Source organism: Ovis aries, chromosome 11 (genome assembly GCF_016772045.2).
Source record: "Ovis aries strain OAR_USU_Benz2616 breed Rambouillet chromosome 11, ARS-UI_Ramb_v3.0, whole genome shotgun sequence".
NCBI lineage: Eukaryota > Metazoa > Chordata > Mammalia > Artiodactyla > Bovidae > Ovis > Ovis aries.
Genome location: NC_056064.1, coordinates 5,547,426 through 5,573,313, shown reverse-complemented (window position 1 = coordinate 5,573,313; position 25,888 = coordinate 5,547,426). Strand labels below are relative to the sequence as shown.

The 25,888-nt window shown below is 42.4% G+C and overlaps 1 protein-coding gene across 2 annotated transcripts in view; it reads left to right on the top strand.

Moving 5' to 3' along the window:
• The first annotated feature begins 1,963 nt into the window (after nt 1-1,963).
• SMIM36 (small integral membrane protein 36) overlaps nt 1,964-25,888 on the top strand; it is a 47,525-nt gene continuing 23,600 nt past the window's right edge. For both annotated transcript variants that reach the window (XR_009595435.1, XM_060395097.1), the window contains exon 1: nt 1,964-2,514. Coding sequence is in view for 1 of the 2 variants with exons in the window: in XM_060395097.1 (XP_060251080.1) it covers nt 2,066-2,347 (282 nt within the window). In the remaining variant the exon portion in view is untranslated. The remainder of the gene's footprint in view (nt 2,515-25,888) is intronic.

The window sequence follows — 25,888 nt, the reverse complement described above, 5'->3', positions numbered from 1 at the left end:
AGGGAACCCTTGTGCACAGTTGGTGGGAATTTTAAACTGGCACAGCCATTATGGAAGAGAGTATGGAGGTTCAACCAAAACAAATAAAACTACCATATGATCCAACAATTCCCCTCCTGGGTATATATCTGAAGAAAATGAAAACATTTGAAAAGATATATGCACCCCAATGTTTACAGCAACGTTATTTATAAAAGCCAGGACAAAACCTAAGTGTCTGTCAGTCAACAGATGAATGGATGCTACCGACTGATACATATATTAGTCGGCCATAAAAAGAATGACATTTTGTCATTTGCAACAGTGACAATTGGATGGACCTGGAGGGTATTTTGCTTAGTGAGGCAGGTCAGACAGAGAAAGACAAATAATGTACATTATCACTTATATGTGGAATCTAAAAAAATGAAGCAAATAAAACAAAAGCAGACTCACAAATATAGAGAACAAACTTGTGGTTACCAGTGGGGAGAGGAAAGCAGTGAGGGGCAAGGTAGGAGTAGGGGGTTAAGAGGTACAAATTATTATGTATAAGATGAACAAGATAAATAGCACAGGAAATACAGCCAATATTTTATAAAACTTTAAACAGAGTATGATCTATAACAATATTCAATCACTATGTTGCGCACCATGAAACTAGTATATTGTAAATAAACTATATTTTCACTTTGAAAATAAAATTAATAAGCCTCTCTTATATTAAAGATGACCATACTTCAGAACAACCCAAGTTTTAACAGTATGCATTTACTTCTGCAACAGTTAGAGCAAAACATGGAACAACAGACTGGTTCTAAATCAAGAAAGGAGTACGTCAAGGCTGTATATTGTCACCCTGCTTATTTAACTTCTATGCAGAGTACATCATGAGAAACGCTGGGCTGGAAGAAGCACAAGCTGGAATCAAGATTGCTGGGAGAAATATCAATAACCTCAGATATGCAGATGACACCACCCTTATGGCAGAAAGTAAAGAACTAAAGAGTCTCTTGATGAAAGTGAATGAGGAAAGTGAAAAAGTTGGCTTAAACCTCAACATTCAGAAAACTAAGTTCATGGCATCCGGTCCCATCACTTTATGGCAAATAGATGAGGAAACAATGGAAACAGTGACAGACTATTTTCTTGAACTCCAAAAATCTCTGCAGATGGTGATTGCAGCTATGAAATTAAAAGACACTTGCTCCTTGGAAGAAAAGCTATGACCAACCTAGACAGCATATTTAAAAGCAGAGACGTTACTTTGCCAACAAAAGTCCGTCTAGTCAAGGCTATGGTTTTTCATGTATGGTGGTCATGTATGGATGTCAGAGTTGGACCATAAAGAAAGCTGAGCACCAAAGAATTGATGCTTTTGAACTGTGGGGTTGGAGTAGACTCTTGAGAGTCCCTTGGAATGCAAGGAGATCCAACCAGTCCATCCTAGGAAATCAGTCCTGAATATTCATTGGAAGGACTGATGCTGAAGCTGAAACTGCAGTACTTTGGCCAATTGATGTGAAGACCTGACTCATTTGAAAAGACTCTGATGCCGGGAAAGATTGAAGGCGGGAGGAGAAGCGGATGAGAAGAGATAGTTGGATGGCATCACTGACTCAGTGGACATTAGTTTGAGTAGGCTCTAGAAGTTGGTGATGGACAGGGAAGCCTGACATGCTGCAGTCCATGGGGTCGCAAAGAGTCGGACACGACTGAGTGACTGAACTGACACTGAGCTGACTTTCTTCTGCTCACCAAAACTGTTTGGACATTGAATGGACCTCCTGCTTATATACCACACCTGGGTAGCATATGAACCATCTCTCTTTTTCTCTTTCTCTCTCTGTGTAGGTGAAGTGATGAGAGACAGTGTCTGTGCTTTGGTGGCTGTAGTATTAGCAGAAGAGCTTAAGCTATTAAAGCGGGCAGCTTTAATCTGTGAAGTCTCCTGGAGCAGTAGGGATTAATGTATTTTTATTCCAGAGCCAATGTAGCTATTCCATCGAGCTAGGGTTTGCTCCCAGAACCCCCAACTGGCCCCACTGCCCTGCTCTAAACCCACTTCCCAACTGTGCACCATGCGATGGAGTTCTACTTGGAGATCGACCCTGTCACCTTGAACCTGATCATCCTAGTCGCCAGCTACGTCATCTTGCTCCTGGTTTTCCTCATCTCCTGCGTGCTCTATGACTGCCGAGGCAAGGACCCCAGTAAGGAGTACGCACCCGAGGCCTCCCTGGATGCCCAGCCCTCCATCCGTCTGGTGGTGATGCAGCAAGGCTCCCCGGGGGCCCCCTGGGCACGGGGGTCCAGCCTCCACTTTGGGAATCCCGCCCCACTGGGGAAGAAGAGCACCGTGGTGTGAGGCTGGCTGGGGGATACTGGGAGAGAACACCGGACGCCGTGGACAAGCCGGTCGCCACGGGCTACAGCGTTGTCTGCACACACGTCTTGCTGGCCTATGCGAGTGGGAGCTCTGCCTTCCCTTCTGCTTTCTCGTCATCCTCCTTGTGGATAAAGCAACTATTCAAGGTAAGAAGCCCACAGTGGCCTTTGGTCAAGGCCTCCAGGTACAAAATCCTAGCAATACCATTGGTTAGTCAAAGCTGGTTACAAGCACATTCCTGATGAAGCTGTCCTTGCAGCTTCTAGGAGATACTAATGTTTAGCAAGGGTTTAAAGAAGAAAATGCAATTGTGTGTGTGTGTGTGTGTGTGTGTGTGTGTGTGTGTGTGTGTAATGAGAAATGGAACTAGCTCAAATCTATTGTATACTTTGCATATCCTCTCTTTTCAAGGCAACCATTGAGCTTTCCCAGACTTAAGATTATAACTATTTCTATAAATACCAGCTCTTCACATTCTACTTCTCACGGTGGGTCAATGAAATGGACACAGTAATTGAAGAGTGTGGTGATTAACCATAAAGCTTGATTCAGACCCTTCCTCCTCCACTGACAAGCTATATGACCAGAGCCATTTGTTTGTGCCTCAGAGCCAATGGTCGGACCTCCAGGCTGTTAGGGTTATCTAAACAAGTTTATTCACTGAAAACACGTGAGACGATGCTTTGCACATAGGGTGAGCTGCTATGATGAACATTAGCATTATTCCCTTTCACCCCTCTCATCAAGATGTTTAATCTTCAGTCCTCAAGTCTGACTCAGAGAAGGCAATGGCACCCCACTCCAGTACTCTTGCCTGGAAAATCCCATGGACAGAAAAGCCTAGTGGGCTGCAGTCCATGGGGTCGCTAAGAGTTGGACACGACTGAGTGACTTCACTTTCACTTTTCACTTTCATGCATTGGAGAAGGAAATGGCAACCCACTCCAGTGTTCTTGCCTGTGAAATCCCAGGGACAGGGGAGCCTGGTGGGCTTCCGTTATGGGGTCACACAGAGTCTGACACGACTGAAGCTACTTAGCAGCAGCAGCAGCAAGTCTGACCTGGTCCAATGCAAAGTTACTGAGGACTCTGCAAAAGTTATCAGGGCCCATGGCTTGGTGTTTTGGTCCCCCCAGCACTACTTGCTGTCTTCTTGTCCCTTTTCTTTGTTGCTGCGACCCCATAGACTGCAGCCCACCAGGCTCCCCTGTCCCTGGGATTCTCCAGGCAAGAATACTGGAGTGGGTTGCCATTTCCTTCTCCATCTTTGTTGCTACTAATCATAAATTTATTTTCCTGCTCATTCATTTATTTCCACAATTTTGAATTAGCATCTCCATTGTATAGATGTGTTTTTATTAACCCTCCCTTCTCTGAGCTCAGCACAGCTTACATGTTCACTTGTTGATTTACTGAACCCCTTTTTCTAGTCAGGCCTTGTTGGAAATACAAAGAAATGAGTGTGTCATGACCTCTCCCCCTGCCCCCCGATCTTTGCTGTCTAAAAGGAAAAGGAGGAATCAGGCATAACTCAGAGGATGAAGGACAAGAAAGTACTGCCAAGCCTCTGCTAGGAGTCTGCCCAGAGCTCAGCAGTCTGAGGAGTCACGGCTGCCTAGCGCACAGAAGGGGTTCAAGAAACATTTGAACAATGTTAAGTAAACAATATCTTCTTAGACTCAGGATTCAAAGACAAGATGATTTGTCTTGAAAGTTATTAAGCAACCATTTTCTAGGAGGACAAAAGTGTACTAGGGGTTTCTCAGTAGGACAGAAGCTTGCATTTTAGACATAACAGATAGTATAGACAGAGATTAGAGAGTTCACGGATTGTGACAGTGTGATGGTTTCCAAAACCTGGGAGGAAAAAATGAGAAACTAAATTTCATTTTAACTTATAGAAAACTTAAAGAGGAGGTGCTATCCCAGTCTGCCCTGTTAGCTTCAGCAATGGGCCTTTGGATAAAGAAAACCCCAGTAATTTCATTTTCATATTTTTAAAATTTTCTTTATATTTTATCATAAATCATATTTTCTCTTAAATGTGTGACTTGAAAATCTTTCAGAGGAACTTTTTTCTTTTATAGTCAAAAATCATCGTTACCTTAATAGTGAAAATATAAAATGAATGTGAAAATAGAGTAAATTCACAGGCTGCTTCTAAGAACTTGCCCTTCCCCTAGTGTGAACCTCACCTGGACTAACCTTATTTATTTCCCCATCATGGGGATATGTATATAAATTAGTGGAGACAAAAATATATCAGTGAAGAAAAAAAAACCCGTGGGCCACAAAAAAACTGATGACAAAAATAATAGTTGTAATCATAACTTTCAATTATATTCCAATTCCATATTGTGGTCAGTTGAAGAGAAAAAATTAACAGATGGAAGGAGATAAAAATAAATTCTAAGAGAAAGAAGAACAGAAAACCAAATAGTTAAAGTAACAATTACAACAGAAAAGGGAACAGAAATAAAGTCAGAGGAAAGAAAAAAGAAGGAAAGGAGGAAACCAAAGACACTCTAGGGTGAGGGTTGGAATAACGGGTGTTTAGCTTTTCCAAGTCTTCGTTTCATTTGATTTGTGGTTCATTTGGAGTTATGTTCTCCAAAAGGAACAAGCTTTTCAACTTTTAAAACAATCTTTTCTGTATAGCAACGTACACTTAGAATCTTACAAGAAGTATCTTTAAGAATTTTACCAAAAAAAAATAAATAAATAAAAAATAAAAAAAAATAAAAATAAAAGAATTTTACCAATGAGGAAACTAGCCCAGAAGGAAGAGTGATTTCCCCCAGAACACTTGGCTTCGGACAGACGCAAACATCTCACTACTCCCTTTCCTTTATCTGTCCGCCAGTCGTCTTTCAGGTAAGCATGGTCTCTTACCTGTTTGTATTTTAAACCTTTATGATTTATTCCTTATTTCTTAAATGAAGTTTTAATTCCCAGTGGAATTTTTAGTTGCACAATTATGAAATGGTAACTAATGTCTTCAAGCCTGGTGAAATGGATGCCAGCTAGAACCAAGGAGTTCCTTTGATAGTCAAATTCTACAGCCTTATTTGTGCTTCCTTTGGGAATTAAGGCTCCCTTATTTCACCTTCTTTTAATTTGAACATGATTCTCCCATCACGCACAGTTTTTACTAAAGCAAATGCAGTATTTTGGCTTTATCTGGATGACAGCCATGGGAAGGTCACAAACAAAACACTCTCAAGGCAAAGGAAAGGAGGAAGAGAATGGCGGTTTATCAGGAATCTACTGCATAACAGATACTTTTTATTCACATCTCATTTAATCCTCACCCTCCCCTGTGAGACAGACACAACTAAGGGTAGTTTAAAGATAAGAAAATGGAGGCTCAGGAAAACACTAGAACTTGCGCAAGGCCACGCAGCTGGCCCGCGTGGGAGGCAGCGTCTGAACTCAGTCCTCGGCACGTCGCCTCTGCTCTCGAGGTTTTCTCAGCCATCCAGACCCGTGTTTGTTCTTCCTCCCCTCTCTCCCATGCTTGAATCACAAACCTGGGAGGCTGCTCGATGAAAAGCTGTTCAACAATCTAATGGTTTTTCACATTTTCTCTTCTGAATAAGATGACTGCAGTTTCCAGCAAAGAAAAAATAAATTACGATAATTGGGCCAGAACATTATTTTCTGATGTTCTGAAAGACACCAAGATGGGGCGGCCTAAGGCAGAGCTCTGTACCAGAAATGCCAAGCTCAAAACCTTCTGTCACTACCTGCTGTTACTGCCAAAACCTTTCCCAACTTAAATATGTTAATGTTGGTGAGCTTTAGGATGATATACATAAAATATCTGTTATACGGTAGGATTTCAACACAATGAAGTGAAGTGAAAGTCACTCGGTCGTGTCCAACTCTTTATGACCCCATGAACTAGACAGTCCAGGGAATTCTCCAGGCCAGAATACTGGAGTGCGTAGCCTTTCCGTTCTCCAGGGGATCTTTCCAACCCAGAAATCGAACTAGAGTCTCCTGCATTGCAGGAAGATTCTCTACCAACTGAGCTATCAGGCAAGCCCATTAAATATAAAGTTAATGTTGGTGGGGTTTAGCATGATATCCATAAAATATCTGGCATATGGTAGGATTTCAACACAATGAAAGCCACTGTTATTATAATACCAGCTGATAAGGTGAAATTGGGTGGGGGCCTCGTCACTCCGAGGCAGAGGTGCTCCTGAAGACTCAGGCTTGTTATGGGAACTTCAAGGAGAAGCGGGATGGGGTTGGAGAGCTGCCGCACACAGCAGGAATTTGGAAATAGCAGAAAGTGTCTGTGAGAAGTTGAAGATGTGTGTCCAAGTCATTACCCCCAGTACTGTAGAAGGTGATCTTGTTTGGAAACAGCATCAGTGCTGGTGTAATTAGATAAGAGGAGGTCATGGTGGAGCCAAGTAGACCCCTAATCCAACATGACCGGTGTCCTTATGGAAAGGGAGAATCTGGAGGCAGACACACACATAAGGAGAATGTCTGTGAAGACTATTCTACCACTTGTCAAGGAGCTCAGACAGTAAGGAATCTGCCTGCAATGAAGGAGACCCGGCTTCCATCTCTGGATCACAAAGATACCCCAGAGAAGGGAATGGCTACTCACTCCTGGATTCTTGCCTGGAGAATTCCATGGACAGAGGAGCCTGATGGACTATAGTCCATGGGGTTGCAAACAGACACGACTGAGCTATTAACACACACAACCAGAAGGTAAGAGAGAGGTCCAGAACAGATCCTACCCTCGTGCCTTTGAAGCGAACATGATCCTGCCAACATCTTGATCTCAGACTTCTTGCCTCCAGAACTCTGAGACAATAAATTCCTGTTGTTTAAGCCACTTGAAAGTGTTAGACAAAGAGTCACATCTGACTCTTTGTGAACCCATGAAGACTAGCCCACAGGTTCCTCTGTCCAGGGAAGAATTCTGGAGTGGGTTGCCATTCCCCTCTCCAGGGGATCTTCCCAACCCAGGGATTGAACCTGGGTCTCCTGCATTGCAGACAGACGCTTTACCATTTGAGCCAAATTTGGAGCCACCTGGTTTGTGGTAAGTTGTTAGGATAGGTTTAGTAAACTAATATAGTCTCTAAAGACAATGTTTGCAGCACATAGTGGGATGCTTAATATTTCAAGCAAATATTTGGGGTTAGTTTCTGGAGAAGGAAATGGCAACCCACTCCAGTACTCTTGCCTGGAAAATCCCATGGACAGAGGAGCCTGGTAGTCTACAGTCCATGGGGTCGCAAAGAGTCAGACACGACTGAGCAACTTCACTTTCACTTGGGATTAGTGACATGATTCTTTTGGCTATGATACCATGCTGAGTTGGGGCCTTGGGAAGAAGCTAGAAGGCCAAGCTTTATCACAGTTACCTAGGAAACCAACCTGCACAGAGTAGTCATTTGCTGTGATTTTAAGGAGGGTAGAGTACAGGAGAAATGTCTTTAGAAAGAAGATGTGCTGTGGTTTTGCTTCATAGAATGTAAAGGGTAACTGAGAGGCCTAAGAGTAAGGATCTCTCACTTCTATCAACTGGAAGGGACCAGTCACAAAGAAAAGATAGTATTGAGCCCAAGTGTAAACCTACTGGGTTGAAGGAAGAAAAGAAACTAAGAACTAGCCCTCAGAACTAGCCCTAAAGAACCCACGTCCCTCCAGCTAGGCCATCGTTAATACTTCAAAAGCCACTTAGTGAGTGCCAGATCCTCACAGTTCTCACCACCAGAAAATGTGTAGGAGGAGGAACCCATTATTCTTAGTTTAGGGACAAGGGAATGTCAGATTGTCTTGTCTGAACCTTTAGGGGACAGAATGGGATGCACAGAGCCCTGGGACCCTGACTCAGCCCCCGGTTTGCCTACGGTTTCACAGCAGCTCAGGGTCTATGCAGAGTAGCAGAGCATACTGGGCCTACCGAGTGCACACTTTTGCAATAAGTCTCTCAGTGCCTTTACTTTCAGGGAACACCAATAACACAATCCTCTTGATGAGGGCAAAAGCCCCTGAAAACTAGAGGACACAGTCCAGCGTTGCTCAAGAGCGCCAAGGACAGGCCCTTTCTCATTATTCCGTCTTCCCTGAGAACAGCGTCTCCCCCTCTGCAACAGTTCATCTCGACTTTGACGTTTCGGGGTTGTCACTGTTCCAGATAAGGGTTTGTGACACTAAGATTAAGAAAGATCTCAGCTTTTTCACATCCTCCCAAGATAGTGGGAAATTGTCTGCACATACTTATTTTTCATTCAAAGCTTCTCAGTACTTGACTGTTATTAAATTAAACACCAGCCATGTGATAGGATCTGCTGGTTCTCTGTTAGGAGCATCTATAGCTCGGGGGGTCGCACTTGTGATCTAAGATTGCAAGCTGTGCAAGGCTTATGAGAGACTAACTTGGTGAGGATGAAGGAGACCAGGGAGAGAAAAGCCTGTTGCTCCATGGGGAGGTTTAGAATTGGCCAACAGGACGGCGGGGGAAACGTGGCGGTGGAATTTGGAGTCTGAACTGTTTATCAGAATTGATAAGGACATTCTTACCATGGAAATTTACCTGTGACAAGTTGCTTGCCATTAAGGAAGGGAGAAAAACTAACACAACAGAATTTTGGAGAAGAATTTCTATGTAGCAGTCATTAGAGACAAAATCAGGAGGAAAATCAGAAGATCCAGCTAAGGAAACAATTGGTTTCTTAAACGACAAGAAAGTCTCCCCTAATTTAACCTAAATCTCTTCTGTTTTTATACTTTACCATCATTTTCTCTCATTTGCCCATTCTGAGTTTTATTTAAAAAAAAAAAAGGCACTGTTTATATGGTGATTTGTATAAACATGTCTCAAGAATCCAATCAGATTAGATCACAGGATATAGTAAGTTTGGTGATCACAGTGATAGCATATTGATGAATCACCATCAGTCATGAGGTGTCCACAAATCATGTGTTAACTAAAAATAAGTTACCTAAGTTTGTGAATGATTTACCTATTTTGAAATTTGGGGTGAATTAAAGGTAATCTCAATCACAATGCCGTGTCACTTCCGTGTATTCCAACGTCGTTGCTGCGGCAGCACAGATACGAGCAGTGACAGCTAACACGGAAGCAATTATGTATATTATGGTTATTGATCACTCATTTCTTTGACAAATATTTGACCTACTTTTTACAGGCCTTGTGCCAGATCCAGGAAGTACATTAAGCACACAACAGATGCAAGTTACGTCCTCACAAATCTTTCCAAGTAGCCGGAAAAACTCCTAAATACTTTGCATATATTGTCTGCCTTTTCATATGTTACCTCTTAGTAACTCTAAGAGGTACTGACGTTTTCCCAAGCTTATGCATTTTGGGCAGATAAGAATCTAAAGCCCATTCTCCAAACCAGTGACCTCCAAGCACCTCTCAGCCTGTGTTCCTTTCAGTAAAGAAAAATTTATTCTTCATCTCTGTGTTTATATTTAAATAAGTATACATTGATTTAAAATCCATATTTAAGTAAGTCTAGATTTGTAGCTAGTTATACTTTATATATACATAGATACTTTATACATACACGTATGTATTTTCACATTTCATTGCATTACAAATTTTCTTATTCACTTCACCTCGGAGACCACTGCTCCACACCATTCCACCACATTGCTCCCAGATTTTGTCTGTGTATAAGGGGAATAATCTGCCTCCAATCTATCCCCATCTAACTTTAGGTTTTGCTCTGGATGAATGGGGTTGGGAAACTTGTCTAAGAACTTCATCTAGGAAAATTTTTTTTTTTTTTTAATAATGAGCATCCCTGATGTTCAAGCTGGTTTTAGAAAAGGCAGAGGAACCAGAGATCAAATTGCCAACATCCTCTGGATCATGGAAAAAGCAAAAGAGTTTCAGAAAAACATCTATTTCTGCTTTATTGACTATGCCAAAGCCTTTGAATGTCTGGATCACAATAAACTGTGGGAAATTCTGAAAGAGATGGGAATACCAGACCACCTAACCTGCCTCTTGAGAAATCTGTATGCAGGTCAGGAAGCAACAGTTAGAACTGGACATGGAACAACAGACTGGTTCCAAATAGGAAAAGGAGTACGTCAAGGCTGTATATTGTCACCCTGCTTATTTAACTTCTATGCAGAGTACATCATGAGAAATGCTGGACTGGAAGCAACACAAGCTGGAACCAAGATTGGCGGGAAAAAATCAATCACCTCAGATATGCAGATGACACCACCCTATGGCAGAAAGTGAAGAGGAACTAAAGAGCCTCTTGATGAAAGTGAAAGTGGAGAGTGAAAATGTTGGCTTAAAGCTCAACATTCAGAAAACGAAGATCATGGCATCTGGTCCCATCACTTCGTGGTAAATAGATGGGGAAACAGTAGAAACAGTGTCAGACTTTATTTATTGGGGCTCCAAAATCACTGCAGATGGTGACTGCAGTCATGAAATTAAAAGACGCTTACTCCTTGAAAGAAAAGTTATGACCAACCTAAATAGTATATTCAAAAGCAGAGACATTACTTTACCGACTAAGGTCCGTCTAGTCAAGGCTACGGTTTTTCCAGTGGTCATGTATGGATGTGAGAGTTGGACTGTGAAGAAGGCTGAGCACCAAAGAATTGATGCTTTTGAACTGTGGTGTTGGAGAAGACTCTTGAGAGTCCCTTGGACTGCAAGGAGAGCCAACCAGTCCATTCTGAAGGAGATCAACCCTGGGATTTCTTTGGAAGGAATGATGCTAAAGCTGAAATTCCAGTACTTTGGCCACCTCATGCGAAGAGTTGACTCACTGGGAAAGACTCTGATGCTGGGAGGGATTGGGGGCAGGAGGAGAAGGGGATGACAGAGGATGAGATGGCTGGATGGCATCACAGACTCGATGAACGTGAGTCTGAGTGAACTCCGGGAGATGGTGATGGACAGGGAGGCCTGGCGTGCTGCAGTTCATGGGGTCGCAAAGAGTCGGAAACGACTGAGCGACTGAACTGAACTGAACTGAACTGAGTAGTTTTCAAGTTTGGACTAGATCTTTGTACAGCTAAGGCTGCTTTGGCAAATTCCTTGATGAGTTGTTGTTTTTTTTTTTTTTTAATATGCAAAGGCAAGTTCTTCTACTTTGTAAATCCTATTCCTTTACTTTGAATTCTCTTTCCTGGCTGGATCTTAAACATCTCCAACAAAAGAGTCCAGTGTGCCTGTCTCAGCGCTCCCAGCACCCAGTGAAGGACTGAACACATCAGGAGATAGTCAACCTATTGGAGGAAGTGAGACTTCTTACTTCCATTGTAGAATAGGAATGACCATCCCATGGAAACAAACTGCCCCAGATGCAGAAGGGAGGTGACTGGGCTGCTCTGACATCCCCACGCAGTACGTAATCTTTTAATGAGCAAAGCAGCCGGAATGATGCTGGGCCGCTGCCCTCCGCTCCCCCACAGGCACAGGTGGTAAGGAGGCTGGGCAACCAGAGCAGTGGAGATGAGTCCCTCCTCCTCTCCATCCATTCCCGGCACCGCCAAACCACCCAACTTCCTCTTTCCCTCTGATCTCTCCTCTACGGAGATGCCTCTACTGAACCACCAGGACAATGGCTGCAAGTTCTCTTGTACTTTGTCCTGCCATGTGTCACCTCTGCTGCTGAAATAGGAGTAAAGGGAGCAGGGTACAATCTTTGAATGAATGATATAGCCATAGGACATGACAAAGACTGGTTAGAACCAACTGGGTCCAAGATGGCAGAAGATTTGACTTCCAGTAGACCTGAGTTCATTCTATACTCATTTAATATGTTAGCATATGCTAAGTGACATGGCCACTAGGGCTGTGACAGTTCTGAGGATAATCATAAAAAGTCAAAAAGTGGGTAGTGGCCCAGTTTCTGGAAATCCTGGCTCCTTCTCCAAAATAATCAGAATAATCCTCTCACTTATACGCCTATGAAATTACCCAGCCCTTGGAAACAAACCACACCATCTTTCAAGCCTTTCTTGCCTTCCAAGATGGCCCACACTCTGTCTGTGGAGTATGTTTCTCTCTAAATAAATCCACTTCTTATCTATCACTTTATTCTCCAAATTCTTTCCTGTCTAAGCAAAAACTTTAAATTCACCGGAAATGGTGCTGCCCTGGCTTCCAGTTCTAACCCAGCCACTCACTTCCTGGGAGGCTTCAGCCCCCACTTGCTCACCTAGAGCAGAAAGCAGTGAAGCTAATTAACAGCTACCCAAGGTCTGTCCAGCTCTGGCTTTTTTGACCCCACATCTCTCCTTTCTCCTGACCTTTCCTCTCTCCTGGCATTTTAGAATGAAACAACTACAGATAGGAGGATTTGTCCTGAAAATTTGCCTTTGGTTGGGGCATTGTTGTTGATTAGGGAGCCACAAAGGAGGCTTAATGGAGGGCTGAGTCCTTTTCTTTCACAGGAGTCGTGTACACACCCCACTTTCGAACATGTTTTCCATCTGACATTTCAAGTAACTACCCCCACGTTGGTGCTTCTTCAAGTCAAGGTCTGTTTTGCACTCTTTGGAAGAAGCATAAACTGTGACAAATGGTCTCAGTTTAGGCATATGGTGATACATTGATTTCCTAGTTGCTGGAATATATTAACAAACTTATTGTTCCCAAATGTAAAAATAATGAACTTACTGCCAAGCTTAAAACACTGACAATGTGAAACAGATTAGATTTATTGGAGCCTCAGAGACAACCCTTAATTTTTAGTAGAACATTGCCTTTTATTTCCATCCTAAGTGAATTCAACTGCCTTCCTCCTAAAAACTCGTTTTTACATAGTCACAGCAGTTAGGAATTAAAATGCTTTTTTGTAAGTGGATGTATGAGTTAGAAATTGTGCTCAGCTATGACTAATGGCACAAAACACAGTGGCTCAAACATAATGAAGACTGTTACCTCTCCTGCATCTTGAAGTTGGGAGGGAGATGGTTCAACCAAGTACAATGGCCCCAAGATACCCCCAAGGGCCCAGGTACCTTTGCTTTCCCCACCAGCTTTACTTCATGATCTCTAACTCTGAGGTTGTCTTCTTTGTACAAAATTGCTGCTGCATTGCCAAACCTTTCATCTGAGTTCCAGGCAAAGACAGAGAGGAATAAGAGGGGAAGCGCAAAGTGGCATCATGCTCGTGATACCATCAAATAAGCTAAGAGGCCCACTCAACAATTTCTACTCATATTTCACTGGCTAGAACTTAATCAAATGTCTCCCCCACCTGCAAAAGAAGTCTGGAAGGTGCAGTTTTTGCAGATACATTGATATTCTCTCCCCACCCCCACCAAATCAGAGTTTCTTTAGAAACAAACAGGGAGAGAATGAATTTGGTGTAGTCAACTGCCCTAGTGGGATTGTTTTTCCTTCTCAGATTAATACCTGTTTGTTAAGGTAAACTTAAAAACTCTGGAAACAGAAAAGAAAGATAATGATGATTTCAACTACCCTAAGTGATCTCCAGTAGTATTTAATGTAATTGCATGCTTGGGTTTTTTTTACTAGCATTTGTGTATTGCTGATTGCATTTTTCTGACTGTAAAAGGACTGTCTCTCCTTTAGGGAAAATTTGAGCAAAGTATAGAAAATAAAATAGGAATCATCCACAACACAGAGATAATCACTATACTATTTTGCTACATTTTCTGCCACTTTTATGTACATTTTTCATATTAGTAATCAGAGTGTGTGCATGTATAAGGCGGTATCTTTCTTTTGCTTTCTAAATAAAATAACTGGATTTACATATGACCCTACTGTCTCCCTTTTAATGGCATTCCAAATTGTGGTTGCAAAGCTGTTTGGAAGGTGCATGTAGTAGGAGAGAGTGAGTAGCACAGACCGGTTTTCTCCAGCTCTGCTTCCGGGAGGCCGTAGAGCAGATTTGGCTGACTTCTCACTCTCATTCTAAGACTGTGTCTTATGCTCTCCTTTCTGTACTTTTTCTTCTTAATAAATGTCAAGTGTACATGCCAAGAAGTAACATGATTCTTCAGGGAACGTGAGCTGTCATGCCTATTCTTACTGCATGGCTCACAGAGGTGGATAATGCTCTGACTTGTAAATCAAAGAATCTCATGGCCCCAGTCCCAAACCCTAGTGCAACAGTATGGAGAGGCAGAAAGGAAAAGTACCCTGCTCAAGGTCACACGGCATGGTCAGTACCAAAACCCAGGCCTCCCAAGTACCTATCTAGTGATTTTCAAATCTACTTGAGATGCTTTGGATGGTGCAACTGATTGGTAAACTTCAAAGATGTTATGAGTCACAAAAAATACACAACCAAATAAAGCCAGTTGCTAAAGGCATTAACTTTAAAATAACTTTATAGAGTTTGCTGCAAAGTGGCTTCAGTCATGTCCGCCGTCCCTGGGATTCTCCAGGCAAGAACACTGGAGTGGCTTGCCATTTCCTTCTCCAATGCATGAAAGTGAAAAGTGAAAGTGATGTCGCTCAGTTGTGTCCGACTCCTAGCAACCCTATAGACTGCAGCCTACCAGGCTCCTCCATCCATGGGATTTGCCAGGCAAGAGTACTGGAGTGGGTTGCCATTGCCTTCTCCTTAAAGAGTTTAGTAACTTGCTAAAGGTGACAGTTCTCAGATGGGCTATTCCATTTCATAGACCTGGATTTTCAGAGAACAATACATGCTCTACGGTTTTTCCATCCATTATTCCCTTTCTATGAGCTAAAATCTTGCTAAGTGACAAAGAGTTGTACTATAGATAATAGAATTCACAGCCTGGTCAGAGAGATGAGAGAGACATGAGCCGATATGGGACATTCATACAATAGAATGTCATGCAACTGTGAAAGGGAATAAGGTCAGTCTGTGGGAACTGCCATGAGAAAGTGGCCACCATATATCATTAGAAGGAAAATGCTGATGGCAGAGGAATTTGATTATATATGTAGCATGATCTCTTCTGTGTTTAAAAAGCAAAGTACATTTACACATGTTTCGTATGCTTAGAAAATACCTAGACAAATACACACAAACTTTTAACAGTGGTTATTCAATTGAGTGGGATTTTAAGATGGGGAAATAGCTTCTTATTTACTTGCTTTCACTCACGCACTTCTAGATGTTGTTTTTGGGGTTTTTTAAATCATTTTTGGTGTTTTGTTCAGTTTGGGGTTTTTGTTTGTTCTTGGTTTTTGTCTGTTTTTTCGCTCCGCTGGGTCTTCCTTGTGGCTCTCAGGGCTCCTTGTTGCCATGCTCGGCCTGTTCTTTTCTCTGGTTGCAGGGACTGGGGGCTACTCTCTGGTTTCAGTTGCCTGGGCTTCTCACTGTGGTGGCTCCTCCTGTTGTGGAGCATGGCTTCCAGGGCACAGAGGCTAAGTAGTTACGGACCACAGGCTCAGTTAGCCTACAGCATGTGCGGTCTTCAATCCCAGGAAAGGGATCACACCCATGTCCCTTGGGTTGGCAGGCCGATTGTTAACCTGTGGCTCACCAGGGAAGTCCCACACATACTTCTGTTTTTAAAATACAATTATGTATAATCAGTTTCCCCATCATATGTTTTGAATAATCCTAGGAATTACCACACAGAAATTTTGACAATTAAGTGAATTGCCAAGAATAAAATGCTTAGAACATTGTCAGGCACATACTAAGAGCTCAATAAACATTAGCTGTTATGATGATGTTGGGGTTGGGGAAGGGGGGAGATGAGTGCTTACATGCTCTTGCTGAGCATATACATATATACAAACTATTTGCAGGGCAACTTGAGCAGATGCATATGCCCAAAGCCTTTAAAATTTGAGAGCATCTTAACCTATCAGTTCCACTTTCATAAATTTCTTCTATGCAAGCATTTGAGTAAATATATAACAAAGATGAATTAGGAATAAAATGTTGGCAACAAGCTAAATGCTTAAAAGCATAAATGGTTTAACAAATTATGGTGCATCATTACAATGGAATAGTAGGCATTCACTGTAGCAGTGAATTTATTGACACAGTAATATACTAATGATATAATATTAAGTGCATAAAAGCAAATTTCCAAATTGCATATACAATATGGTTCCATTCAGTTCAGTTCAGTCGCTCAGTCGTGTCCGACTCTTTGCGACCCCATGAATCGCAGCACGCCAGGCCTCTCTGTCCATCACCAACTCCCAGAGTTCACTCAGATTCACATCGATTGAGTCAGTGATGCCATCCAGCCATCTCATCCTCTGTCGTCTCCTTCTCCTGCCCCCAATCCCTCCCAGTATCAGAGTCTTTTCCAATGAGTCAACTCTTCGCATGAGGTGGCCAAAGTACTGGAGCTTCAGCTTTTAGCATCATTCCTTCCAAAGAAATCCCAGGCTTGATCTCCTTCAGAATGGACTGGTTGGATCTCCTTGCAGTCCAAGGGACTCTCAAGAGTCTTCTCCAACATCACAGTTGAAAAGCATCAATTCTTTGGTGCTCAGCCTTCTTCACAGTCCAACTCTCACATCCATACATGAATGACCACAGGAAAAACCATAGCCTTGACTAGACAGATCTTTGTTGACAAAGTAATGTCTCTGCTTTTGAATATGCTATCTAGGTTGGTCATAACTTTCCCTCCAAGGAGTAAGCATCTTTTAATTTCATGGCTACTTCATGAATGCCACTTCAGTGGACTCCAAAACTTATCTAGCTCAAGCAGCAAGAGTTTCACTCATATAACTAGGGATACTATAACACCTGTTCTCAGTGGGAAGCAGTTACGGAAGACTGACCTTAGGCCCTGTACTGCTTGAGAAGAAAATAGGTGAGCAAAATTGCGCCAAGTTATTGCAATCAGAAAACTCAATTTTTATGATGATCATTATGATCATTCCTCTAGCTTTGCCTTATGTCTTTTGTCCCAGCATAATTATGAATAACACCCTTCTGGTTTTGGTCACCCTACCCACTTGAACTTGATTCACTTGTTTCATCATTTACTTTTTTGTTCTTCTAGCTAATGTATTTCCTATACATTGAAGTTAGTCAAAGGCTTGTTCAGGTAAAACTTTTTTGGCAAGAATTCTTCACTGAAGGTTCTGTTCGCTATATATTGCCTCATATCAAGAGATATACAATGTCTGGTGGTCCCACTTTTAGTGATAAGCAAATTGATGAGTGGATTCAAGTGGTGTCCGTATGGTCAAGTCATCAAAAACTTCACCATCGACCTTTCATCTCATGGTTTAATTCACTGCCAATCATTGCCTGAATGATTGCATTGTTCAGCCGCTAAGTCATGTGTTCAGTTCAGTTCAGTTCAATCACTCAGTCGTGTCTGACTCTTTGCAACCCCATGAATCGCAGCACGCCAGGCCTCGCTGTCCATCACCAACTCCAGGAGTTCACCCAAACTCATGTCCATTGAGTCGGTGATCCCATCCAATCATCTCATCCTCTGTTGTCCCCTTCTCCTCTTGCCCTGAATCTTTCCCAGCATCAGGGTCTTTTCAAATTAGTCAGCTCTTGGCATCAGGTGGCCAAAGTATTGGAGTTTCAGCTTCAACATCAGTCCTTCCAATGAACACTCAGGACTGATCTCCTTTAGGATGGACTGGTTGGATCTCCTTGCTGTCCAAGGGACCCTCAAGAGTCTTCTCTAACACCACAGTTCAAAAGCATCAATTCTTTGGCGCTTAGCTTTCTTTATAGTCCAACTTTTGCATCCATACATGACTACTGGAAAAACCATAGCCTTGACTAGATGGACCTTTGCTGGCAAAGTAATGTCTCTGCTTTTGAATATGCTATCTAGGTTGGTCATAACTTTCCTTCCAAGGAGTAAGCATCTTTTAATTTCATGGCTGCAGTCACCATCTGCAGTGATTTTGGAGCCCAAAAAAGTAAAGTCAGCCACTGTTTCCCCATTTATTTCCCATGAAGTGATGGGACCAGATGCCATGATCTTAGTTTTCTGAATGTTGAGCTTTAAGCCAACTTTTTCACTCTCCTCTTTCACTTTCACCAAGAAGCTCTTTAGTTCTTCTTGGCTTTTGCCATAAGGATGGTGTCATCTGCATATCTGAGGTTATTGATATTTCTCCCACCAATCTTGATTCCAGCTTGTGCTTCTTCCAGCCCAGCGTTTCTCATGATGGACTCTGCATAGAAGTTAAATAAGCAGGGTGACAATATACAGCCTTGACATACTCCTTTTCCTATTTGGAACCAGTCTGTTGTTCCATGTCCTTAGAAGAAATGGAGTAGCCATCATAGTCAACTAAAGAGTCCGAAATGCAGTACTTGGATGCAATCTCAAAAACGGCAGAATGATTTCTGTTCATTTCCAAGGCAAACCATTCAATATCTCTGAATATCTATATCAATATAGATAGTTGGACACTTCTATGAAGATCTACAAGACCTTCTAGAAATAACACCCCCAAAAGATGTCCTTTTCATTATAGGGAACTGGAATGCAAAAGTAGGAAGTCAAGAAACACCTGGAGTAACAGGCACATTTGGCCTTGGAGTACAGAATGAAGCAGGGCAAAGACTAATAGAGTTTTGCCAAGAGAACTCACTGGTCATAGCAAACACCCTCTTCCAACAACTCAAGAGAAGACTCTCCACATGGACATCACCAGATGGCCAACACTGAAATCAGGTTGATTATATTCTTTGCAGCCAAAGATGGAGAAACTCTATACAGTCAGCAAAAACAAGACTGGGAGCTGACTGTGCCTCAGATCATGAAATCCTTATTGCCAAATTCAGACTTAAATTGAAGAAAGTAGGGAAAACCACTAGACCATTCGGGTATGACCTATATCAAATCCCTTATGATTATACAGTGGAAGTGAGAAATAGATTTAAGGGACTAGATCTGATAGAGTGCCTGATGAACTATGGATGGAGGTTTGTGACACCGTATAGGAGACAAGGATCAAGACCATCCCCAGGAAAAAGAAATGCAAAAAGGCAAAATGGCTGTCTGAGGAGGTCTTACAAATAGCTGTGAAAAGAAGAGAAGAGAAAAGCAAAGGAGAAAAGGAAAGATATAAGCATCTAAATGCAGAGATCCAAAGAATAGCAAGGAGAAATAAAGCCTTCCTCAGTGATCAATGCAAAGAAATAGTCATGTGTTATGGCAACCCACTCCAGTGTTTTTGCCTGGAGAATCCCAGGAACGGCAGAGCCTGGTGGGCTGCCATCTATGGGGTCACACAGAGTCTGACATGACTGAAGCAACTTAGCAGCAGCAGCAGCAGGAGTTTGAAATAATTCTAGCTCCATCATTCCTTCCACGTTTATTAACCAGAATTCTTTTGGAAAAAAGTAACAGCCAACAAGGACCTACTGTATAGCACATGGAACTCTGTTCAATGTTACATGGCAACGGTGCTGGGAGGCAAGTTGGGAGAGAATGAATACATGTTATGTACAGCTGAGTTCCTTCACTGTTCACCTGAAACTAACATGACATTGACAATCAGCTATACTTCAATACAAAATAAAAATTAAAAATTTAAGTCAAGAACAGAACAATAAAAAGAATATTCTTCATTTGGTTAGAGCTGGGTTACTTTCAATACAGTTTATAGGAAGGACAGAATAAACACTGAACTCATTCCTTGTAATGATCAATTTTCAGAGTCAGGAGTTGAAACTCTTCCAATGCTGCCCAGAGTTTTGGGTTATTTTTGTTGTTGTTGTTGTTGAAGGTTTTTGTTTGTTTGCTTTCATATTGGAAGATATCTATTTCATTTTTTAAATGTTTGTATCATTATGAATTCATTGAGTTCTTCTATGCTAAATCTAAACATATTTATAAAACTAATTATCTTAATAAATTAGGAATTGTCGGTATTAGGATTCTCCAGAGAAATAGATCTGGTGAGTGTGTGTGTATATTTATACACAGTTAAACACACACACACTGTAAATGTATGTATGTATATATATAGAGAAAGAGATTTACTCTAAGGAGTTTCCTCACACAATTGTGGGCCTGGCAAGTTTAAAATTTGCAGAGTAGGCAGGCTGACTGAAGAGCCAGAAATGAGCCAATGTTACAACTCAAGTTTAAGGCTTCTGGAGGCAAGATCCTCTCTTAGGGAAACCTCTTCTTCTCTTAAGGCTATCAACTGATTAGATGAATCTCACCTACATTATGGGAGTCAATATGTTCTACACCAAGCCAACTGACTTAAATATTGATCTGATCTAAAAACACATACCTTCACAGCAATATGTAGATTAATGTTTGACCAAATACCTGGGCACCGTGGCCTACCTAGTCAAGTTGACACATAAAATTAACCATCATATCACCTCTATGGAAAAAAAAAGAAAGCACTAGCAATATAAGTCAGGAAATGCAAAATGAGTGGTGAAGCAATGCTTACTGTGGGTGGTCACAGATGCAGAAGAACACTTGGGCCGAACCAAACAAGAAAGGTTTGGATCAGTTATTGCTGTGTGTTCTACTGGCTTAGGTGCCAGACTGAGAGCTGGCAAGAATGGCACTAGTTGCGGTACTTCTCATGTAGCTTCTCTTCTGTAATTTACATTAGTTCACTGAGATTCAGAGTCTTCATCTGAAAATTAAGGATAGTAACATCTGCCTGCCTGCCATTACACTTTGTCATGACAGCTATAAGAAATTATGTTTATTAAAGCACTTTGAAAACTCTTTGCTATGCAAATATAAGGTATTAGTAGACTGCTTTTGTTAACAGCGAAGGGATCACAGAGTGTCTAGCAAGAGTGCTTTAAAGCTGCAGCCATAAGTACAAGGCCACAATATAATGATAATTAATGACTTTCTCTACGTTTGAGAGAGACCACCACTCAGCCCCATACTTTAAGAAAAGGGAAAGTTGTTACTTCCCTAAAGGTAAAAGAATCAGTGTACTAATTTTCCATGTTAATAACTCTGTAAATTCCTGTTTCCCCTAGAGTCCCTGATTTATTTCTGTAAGACAGCAATGTAGCATTGACAAATACAAATGACAGATATCTGGCTGGCTTGATTCATTCATTTATTTACTCGACAAGCATTTATCAGATGCCTCGTATTTGTGAAACACTGCGCCAAGCGCTTTTGGAGACACGGAAATGAACCAAATCCAGATTCTGTCCTCAAGCAATTTACAAGTTCTTAAAAAGAAGAAGCCATTATTTAAAAACAAAGTGCTACAATATAGAAATTGAAATGTACAATGAAAGAGATTAGTAACATACCATGGAAAGTCAGAGAAGGAGAAATCAGTTTCAACTGAAAATTCCAGACAGCGTCTTGGAGGAGGTGGTGCTGAGCTAGACTGAGGAATAGAAATAGATTTGTGCCTGGGTGGGTAGGTGGGCAGGGGCTTCCCAGGTGGCTAAGTGGTAAAGAATCTGCCTGCCAGCGCAGGAGATAGGAGAGATTCAGGTTTGATCCGTAGGTCCGGAAAGTCCTACCTAGGGATCCAAAGTTCCGACCTAGGGATCCGAGTAGGAAATGGCAACCTGCTCCAGTATTCTTGCCTGGGAAATCCCATAGACAGAGGATCCTGGCAGGCTATAGTCCATAGAGTCACAAAGTCAGAACGACTGAGCGCCTGAGCACGCACACACGCACGGGTGACCAGGATGGAGCAGACGGTATGTAGGTGTGCTAGGGAATACAGGATTCTCCAAGGGAAGAAGTAGGAAGGATGTCTGGACATGAGCTGCTTGTGTAGCACTTTATAAATTCTTTCCTTCTAACTTCCTTCTCTATACTTTCGGAGAGGATGTTAAGATTCATCTAAAGAGGGCCAAAAGACTTCCTCTGTCTAGCCCAACCAACTTCTAGTAACAAGCAACAGTAGGTCATATCCGGTCAGTCAGCTCAATTGTGAAGGTTATTGTCAAAACATTACGTAATAAATTGTAATTTTATTATGATTATGACACTTTCCAGTTCTAAAACAATGTGATTCCAGTGATTCTCAGAAACCAAATCTTCTCTGAAGGCTTGTAACATTTTACATCTTTCGTAGCTAGAGTACCCATGTCCATGTTTATCAAGCCTAAAATACAGAACTTAATTTAGCCGCTTTGATGATTCAGAGTCAGCCTCAGAAACAGAAAGGATCAGACTGTGCTGTATCATAGCATTGCCAGGCTCCGTGGAGGCACAAGGGATTATGTATCCCTAAATTCAGTGGCTCCAAATTGCTTTGTTATCATTTTTTCTTTCTCCTTTTTTTTTCTGCCTTTTTTTGCTGAGCATACAACATTCAGATTTTGATGGTCTCAGCATCCCCCCCACCTCATCCCATGTTTGTTCTGTTTGCTGCTTCTATTCTACATGAGGCTTAGCGGCCAGATCACCAAGCTCTGTTAGAATTACACACAGAGTCAGAGTAAATAAGCTCTGAGTAAGGGTCTAAGAGGATTACCTGCATGTAAAGTATCTTGAGACTTAGTGCCATCTGGTCTGGCCTTTTAATTAAAGGGGTGTGTGTGAGAGAGAGGGAGAGGGAAACAGAGACAGAAAAAGAGAATGGATGTTTGTATGGATGTGCGCGCATAAATGTGCTTTTCCCTTACAGTCATTTATTGTGATTGTGTGACAAGCTAAGTTCAAGACAAGTGAAATGCTACAGTCTATAATTTGCCTAAAGAAATTGAGAAGCATTGAAAAGTCTACATGAGAAGAAATTTTGTAACATTGCATATAAGAGATATGCCTCTGTTTCTCTAAGAAACAGCAGTTACATGGTTAGCCCAAATTATCACTGGGAATTTAAAGAAAATCATGATTAGACCTGAGGTCTCCAGCTCCCAAACCAAAGTTCTTTCAATTACTATGAAATGCTACCCACTTGATAATTATTATTAGAAATCAAAGGAAATCTTGCACCTCTGTGCTGCTACACCACATGTATTGGGGAGATTTATCATTGAAAAAGCAAGAGAGTTCCAGAAAAACAACTGCTGCTGCTACTGCTGTTAAGTTGCTTCAGTCGTGTGTGACTCTGTGCGACCCCAGAGACGGCAGCCCACCAGGCTCGCCCATCCCTGGGATTCTCCAGACAAGAACACTGGAGTGGGTTGCCATTTCCTTCTCCAATGCATGAAAGTGAAAAGTGAAAGTGACGTCACTCAGTCGTGTCTGACTCTTAGCGACCCCATGGACTGCAGCCCACCAGGCTCCTTCGCCCATGGGATTTTCCAGGCAAGAGTACTGGAGTGGGGCGCCATTGCCTCCAAACCCTTTGACTGTGTGAATCACAATAAACTGTGGAAAATTCTGAAAGAGATGGGAATACCAAACCACCAGACCTGCCTCTTGAGAAATCTGTATGCAGGTCAGGAAGCAACAGTTAGAACTGGACATGGTTCCAAATAGGAAAAGGAGTACATCAAGGCTGTATATTGTCACCCTGCTTGTTTAACTTATATGCAGAGTACATCATGAGAAACGCTGGGCTGGAAGAAGCACAAGCTGGAATCAAGATTGATGGGAGAAATATCAATAACCTCAGATATGCAGATGACACCATCCATATGGCAGAAAGCCAAGAAGAACTAAAGAGCCTCTTGGTGAAAGTGAAAGAGGAGAGTGAAAAAGTTGGCTTAAAGCTCAACATCGAGAAAACGAAGATCATGGCATCTGGTCCCATCACTTCATGGGAAATAGATGGGGAAACAGTGGAAACAGTGTCAGACTTTATTTTTGGGGGCTCCAAAATCACTGCAGATGGTGACTGCAGCCATGAAATTAAAACATGCTTACTCCTTGGAAGGAAAGTTATGACCAACCTAGATAGCATATTTGAAAGCAGAGACATTACTTTGCCAACAAAGGTCCGTCTAGTCAAGGCTATGGTTTTTCCAGTGGTCATGTATGGATGTGAGAGTTGGACTGGGAAGAAGGCTGAGTGCCAAAGAATTGATGCTTTTGAACTGTGGTGTTAGAGAAGACTCTTGAGAGTCCCTTGGACTGCAAGGAGATCCAACCAGTCCATTCTGAAGGAGATCAACCCTGGGATTTCTTTGGAAGGAATGATGCTAAAGCTGAAGCTCCAGTACTTTGGCCACCTGATGCAAAGAGTTGACTCATTGGAAAAGACTCTGATGCTGGGAGAGATTGGGGGCAGGCAGTGAAGGGGACGACCCAGGATGAGATGGCTGGATGGCATCACCGACTCGATGGACGTGAGTTTGAGTGAACTACGGGAGTTGGTGATGGACAGGGAGGCCTGGCGTGCTGCGATTCATGGGGTCGCAAAGAGTCAGACACGACTGAGCGACTGAACTGAACCAAAAGATGTGAGTTATGCATCCGAAAAATCCATTCAAACAGCAAGCTAAGCAGAAACACCTGAAAAGCTTATTAAAAATATGGATGCTCAGGTCCCATTATTGAGTCTATTTTAGCAGATCTAGGATTGAGACCAGAAGTTTGGGAGAGATTTTCACCCTTAAATCCAACTCCATACGAACTACAATACCATTATTCCAGTGGGTTTTGATTTTATGAGAAGCCCAAACTGCCTTTGTGTTCCCAGCCATTTAGCTCTCAGGCTGGGCTGTAGATAGTCTGCAGGTCATTGTTCTTTTCCCAGCACATCCTTCTTCCTGCCCTGCCTTTCCTGTCCAGTTCACTGTGTACTTCTCAGCCCCTTCAGCCGTGCTGATGCCAGAACAACAGAGTATCTAGGCAGGCACGAGATCCCACCCAGTTTCTTTCTGTTCTCCCCCTGCTTGCGGTGCTCAGCTGGACACGGTGATGAGGTTACTACAGGACATTCCCACTAGCCAGGCCCTGCCTCACAGGAAAAGTCAAGAAGTTTTCAACAATGATCATGTTTTTGAAAGAAGGGTCGAAAGGTCGAGGGTAAGGTTTATAGTAAAAATTATGTCAGTGGTTCAGCTAGGAACTCAAAAGTATATGATGGGGTTGACGGCCCACCTGCTGGCGCATGTACCTTATTCCTTTGCAGTATCTCTTAAGATACCTTTCGTGGAAGTACTCAGCCACCTTGGAAGTTCAAAAACCACAGGGTGAAATGTTCACTGGTGAGGATGCTACTTTCAACCCCGCTCCACAATGTCTTTCTCTGATCTTGAGTCTGGGAAGGAGAATGGAACCTCTCTAGAGTAAAAAGGAAGCCCACAGGCCAGTTCTCCAGGTCCTGCAGACCCGTGGGCAGCCTCCTTCTCTGTGGTTTCTTCTGAATTCTAACCTGCTGCATTTCCCCAAAGAGCGGGTGCTCTCTGTTCCCAGTGGAACAGCAGGATCCTTCCATTATTCCTAGACATTGAGTCAATTGCAGATCCTGCACTAACTTCGGGGAACAGAGACTTCCTGGTCCTCTGATGCACAGACAAAGCTTCCAGCCAGTGTTCCCACAGGATTCTGTATCCGTACAACACCCGAAGGCATATGAACAGATCTGACCTTCTCCATAGCACCTCTTAGAATCACAGGCAGGCATTCCGACCCTTGCAGCATCTAGATGTGTATACACATCACATTCTGGCACAAATCTCGTTGTGTGCCAATGTAGCCTGTTGGCTGGGAGAAAGACCC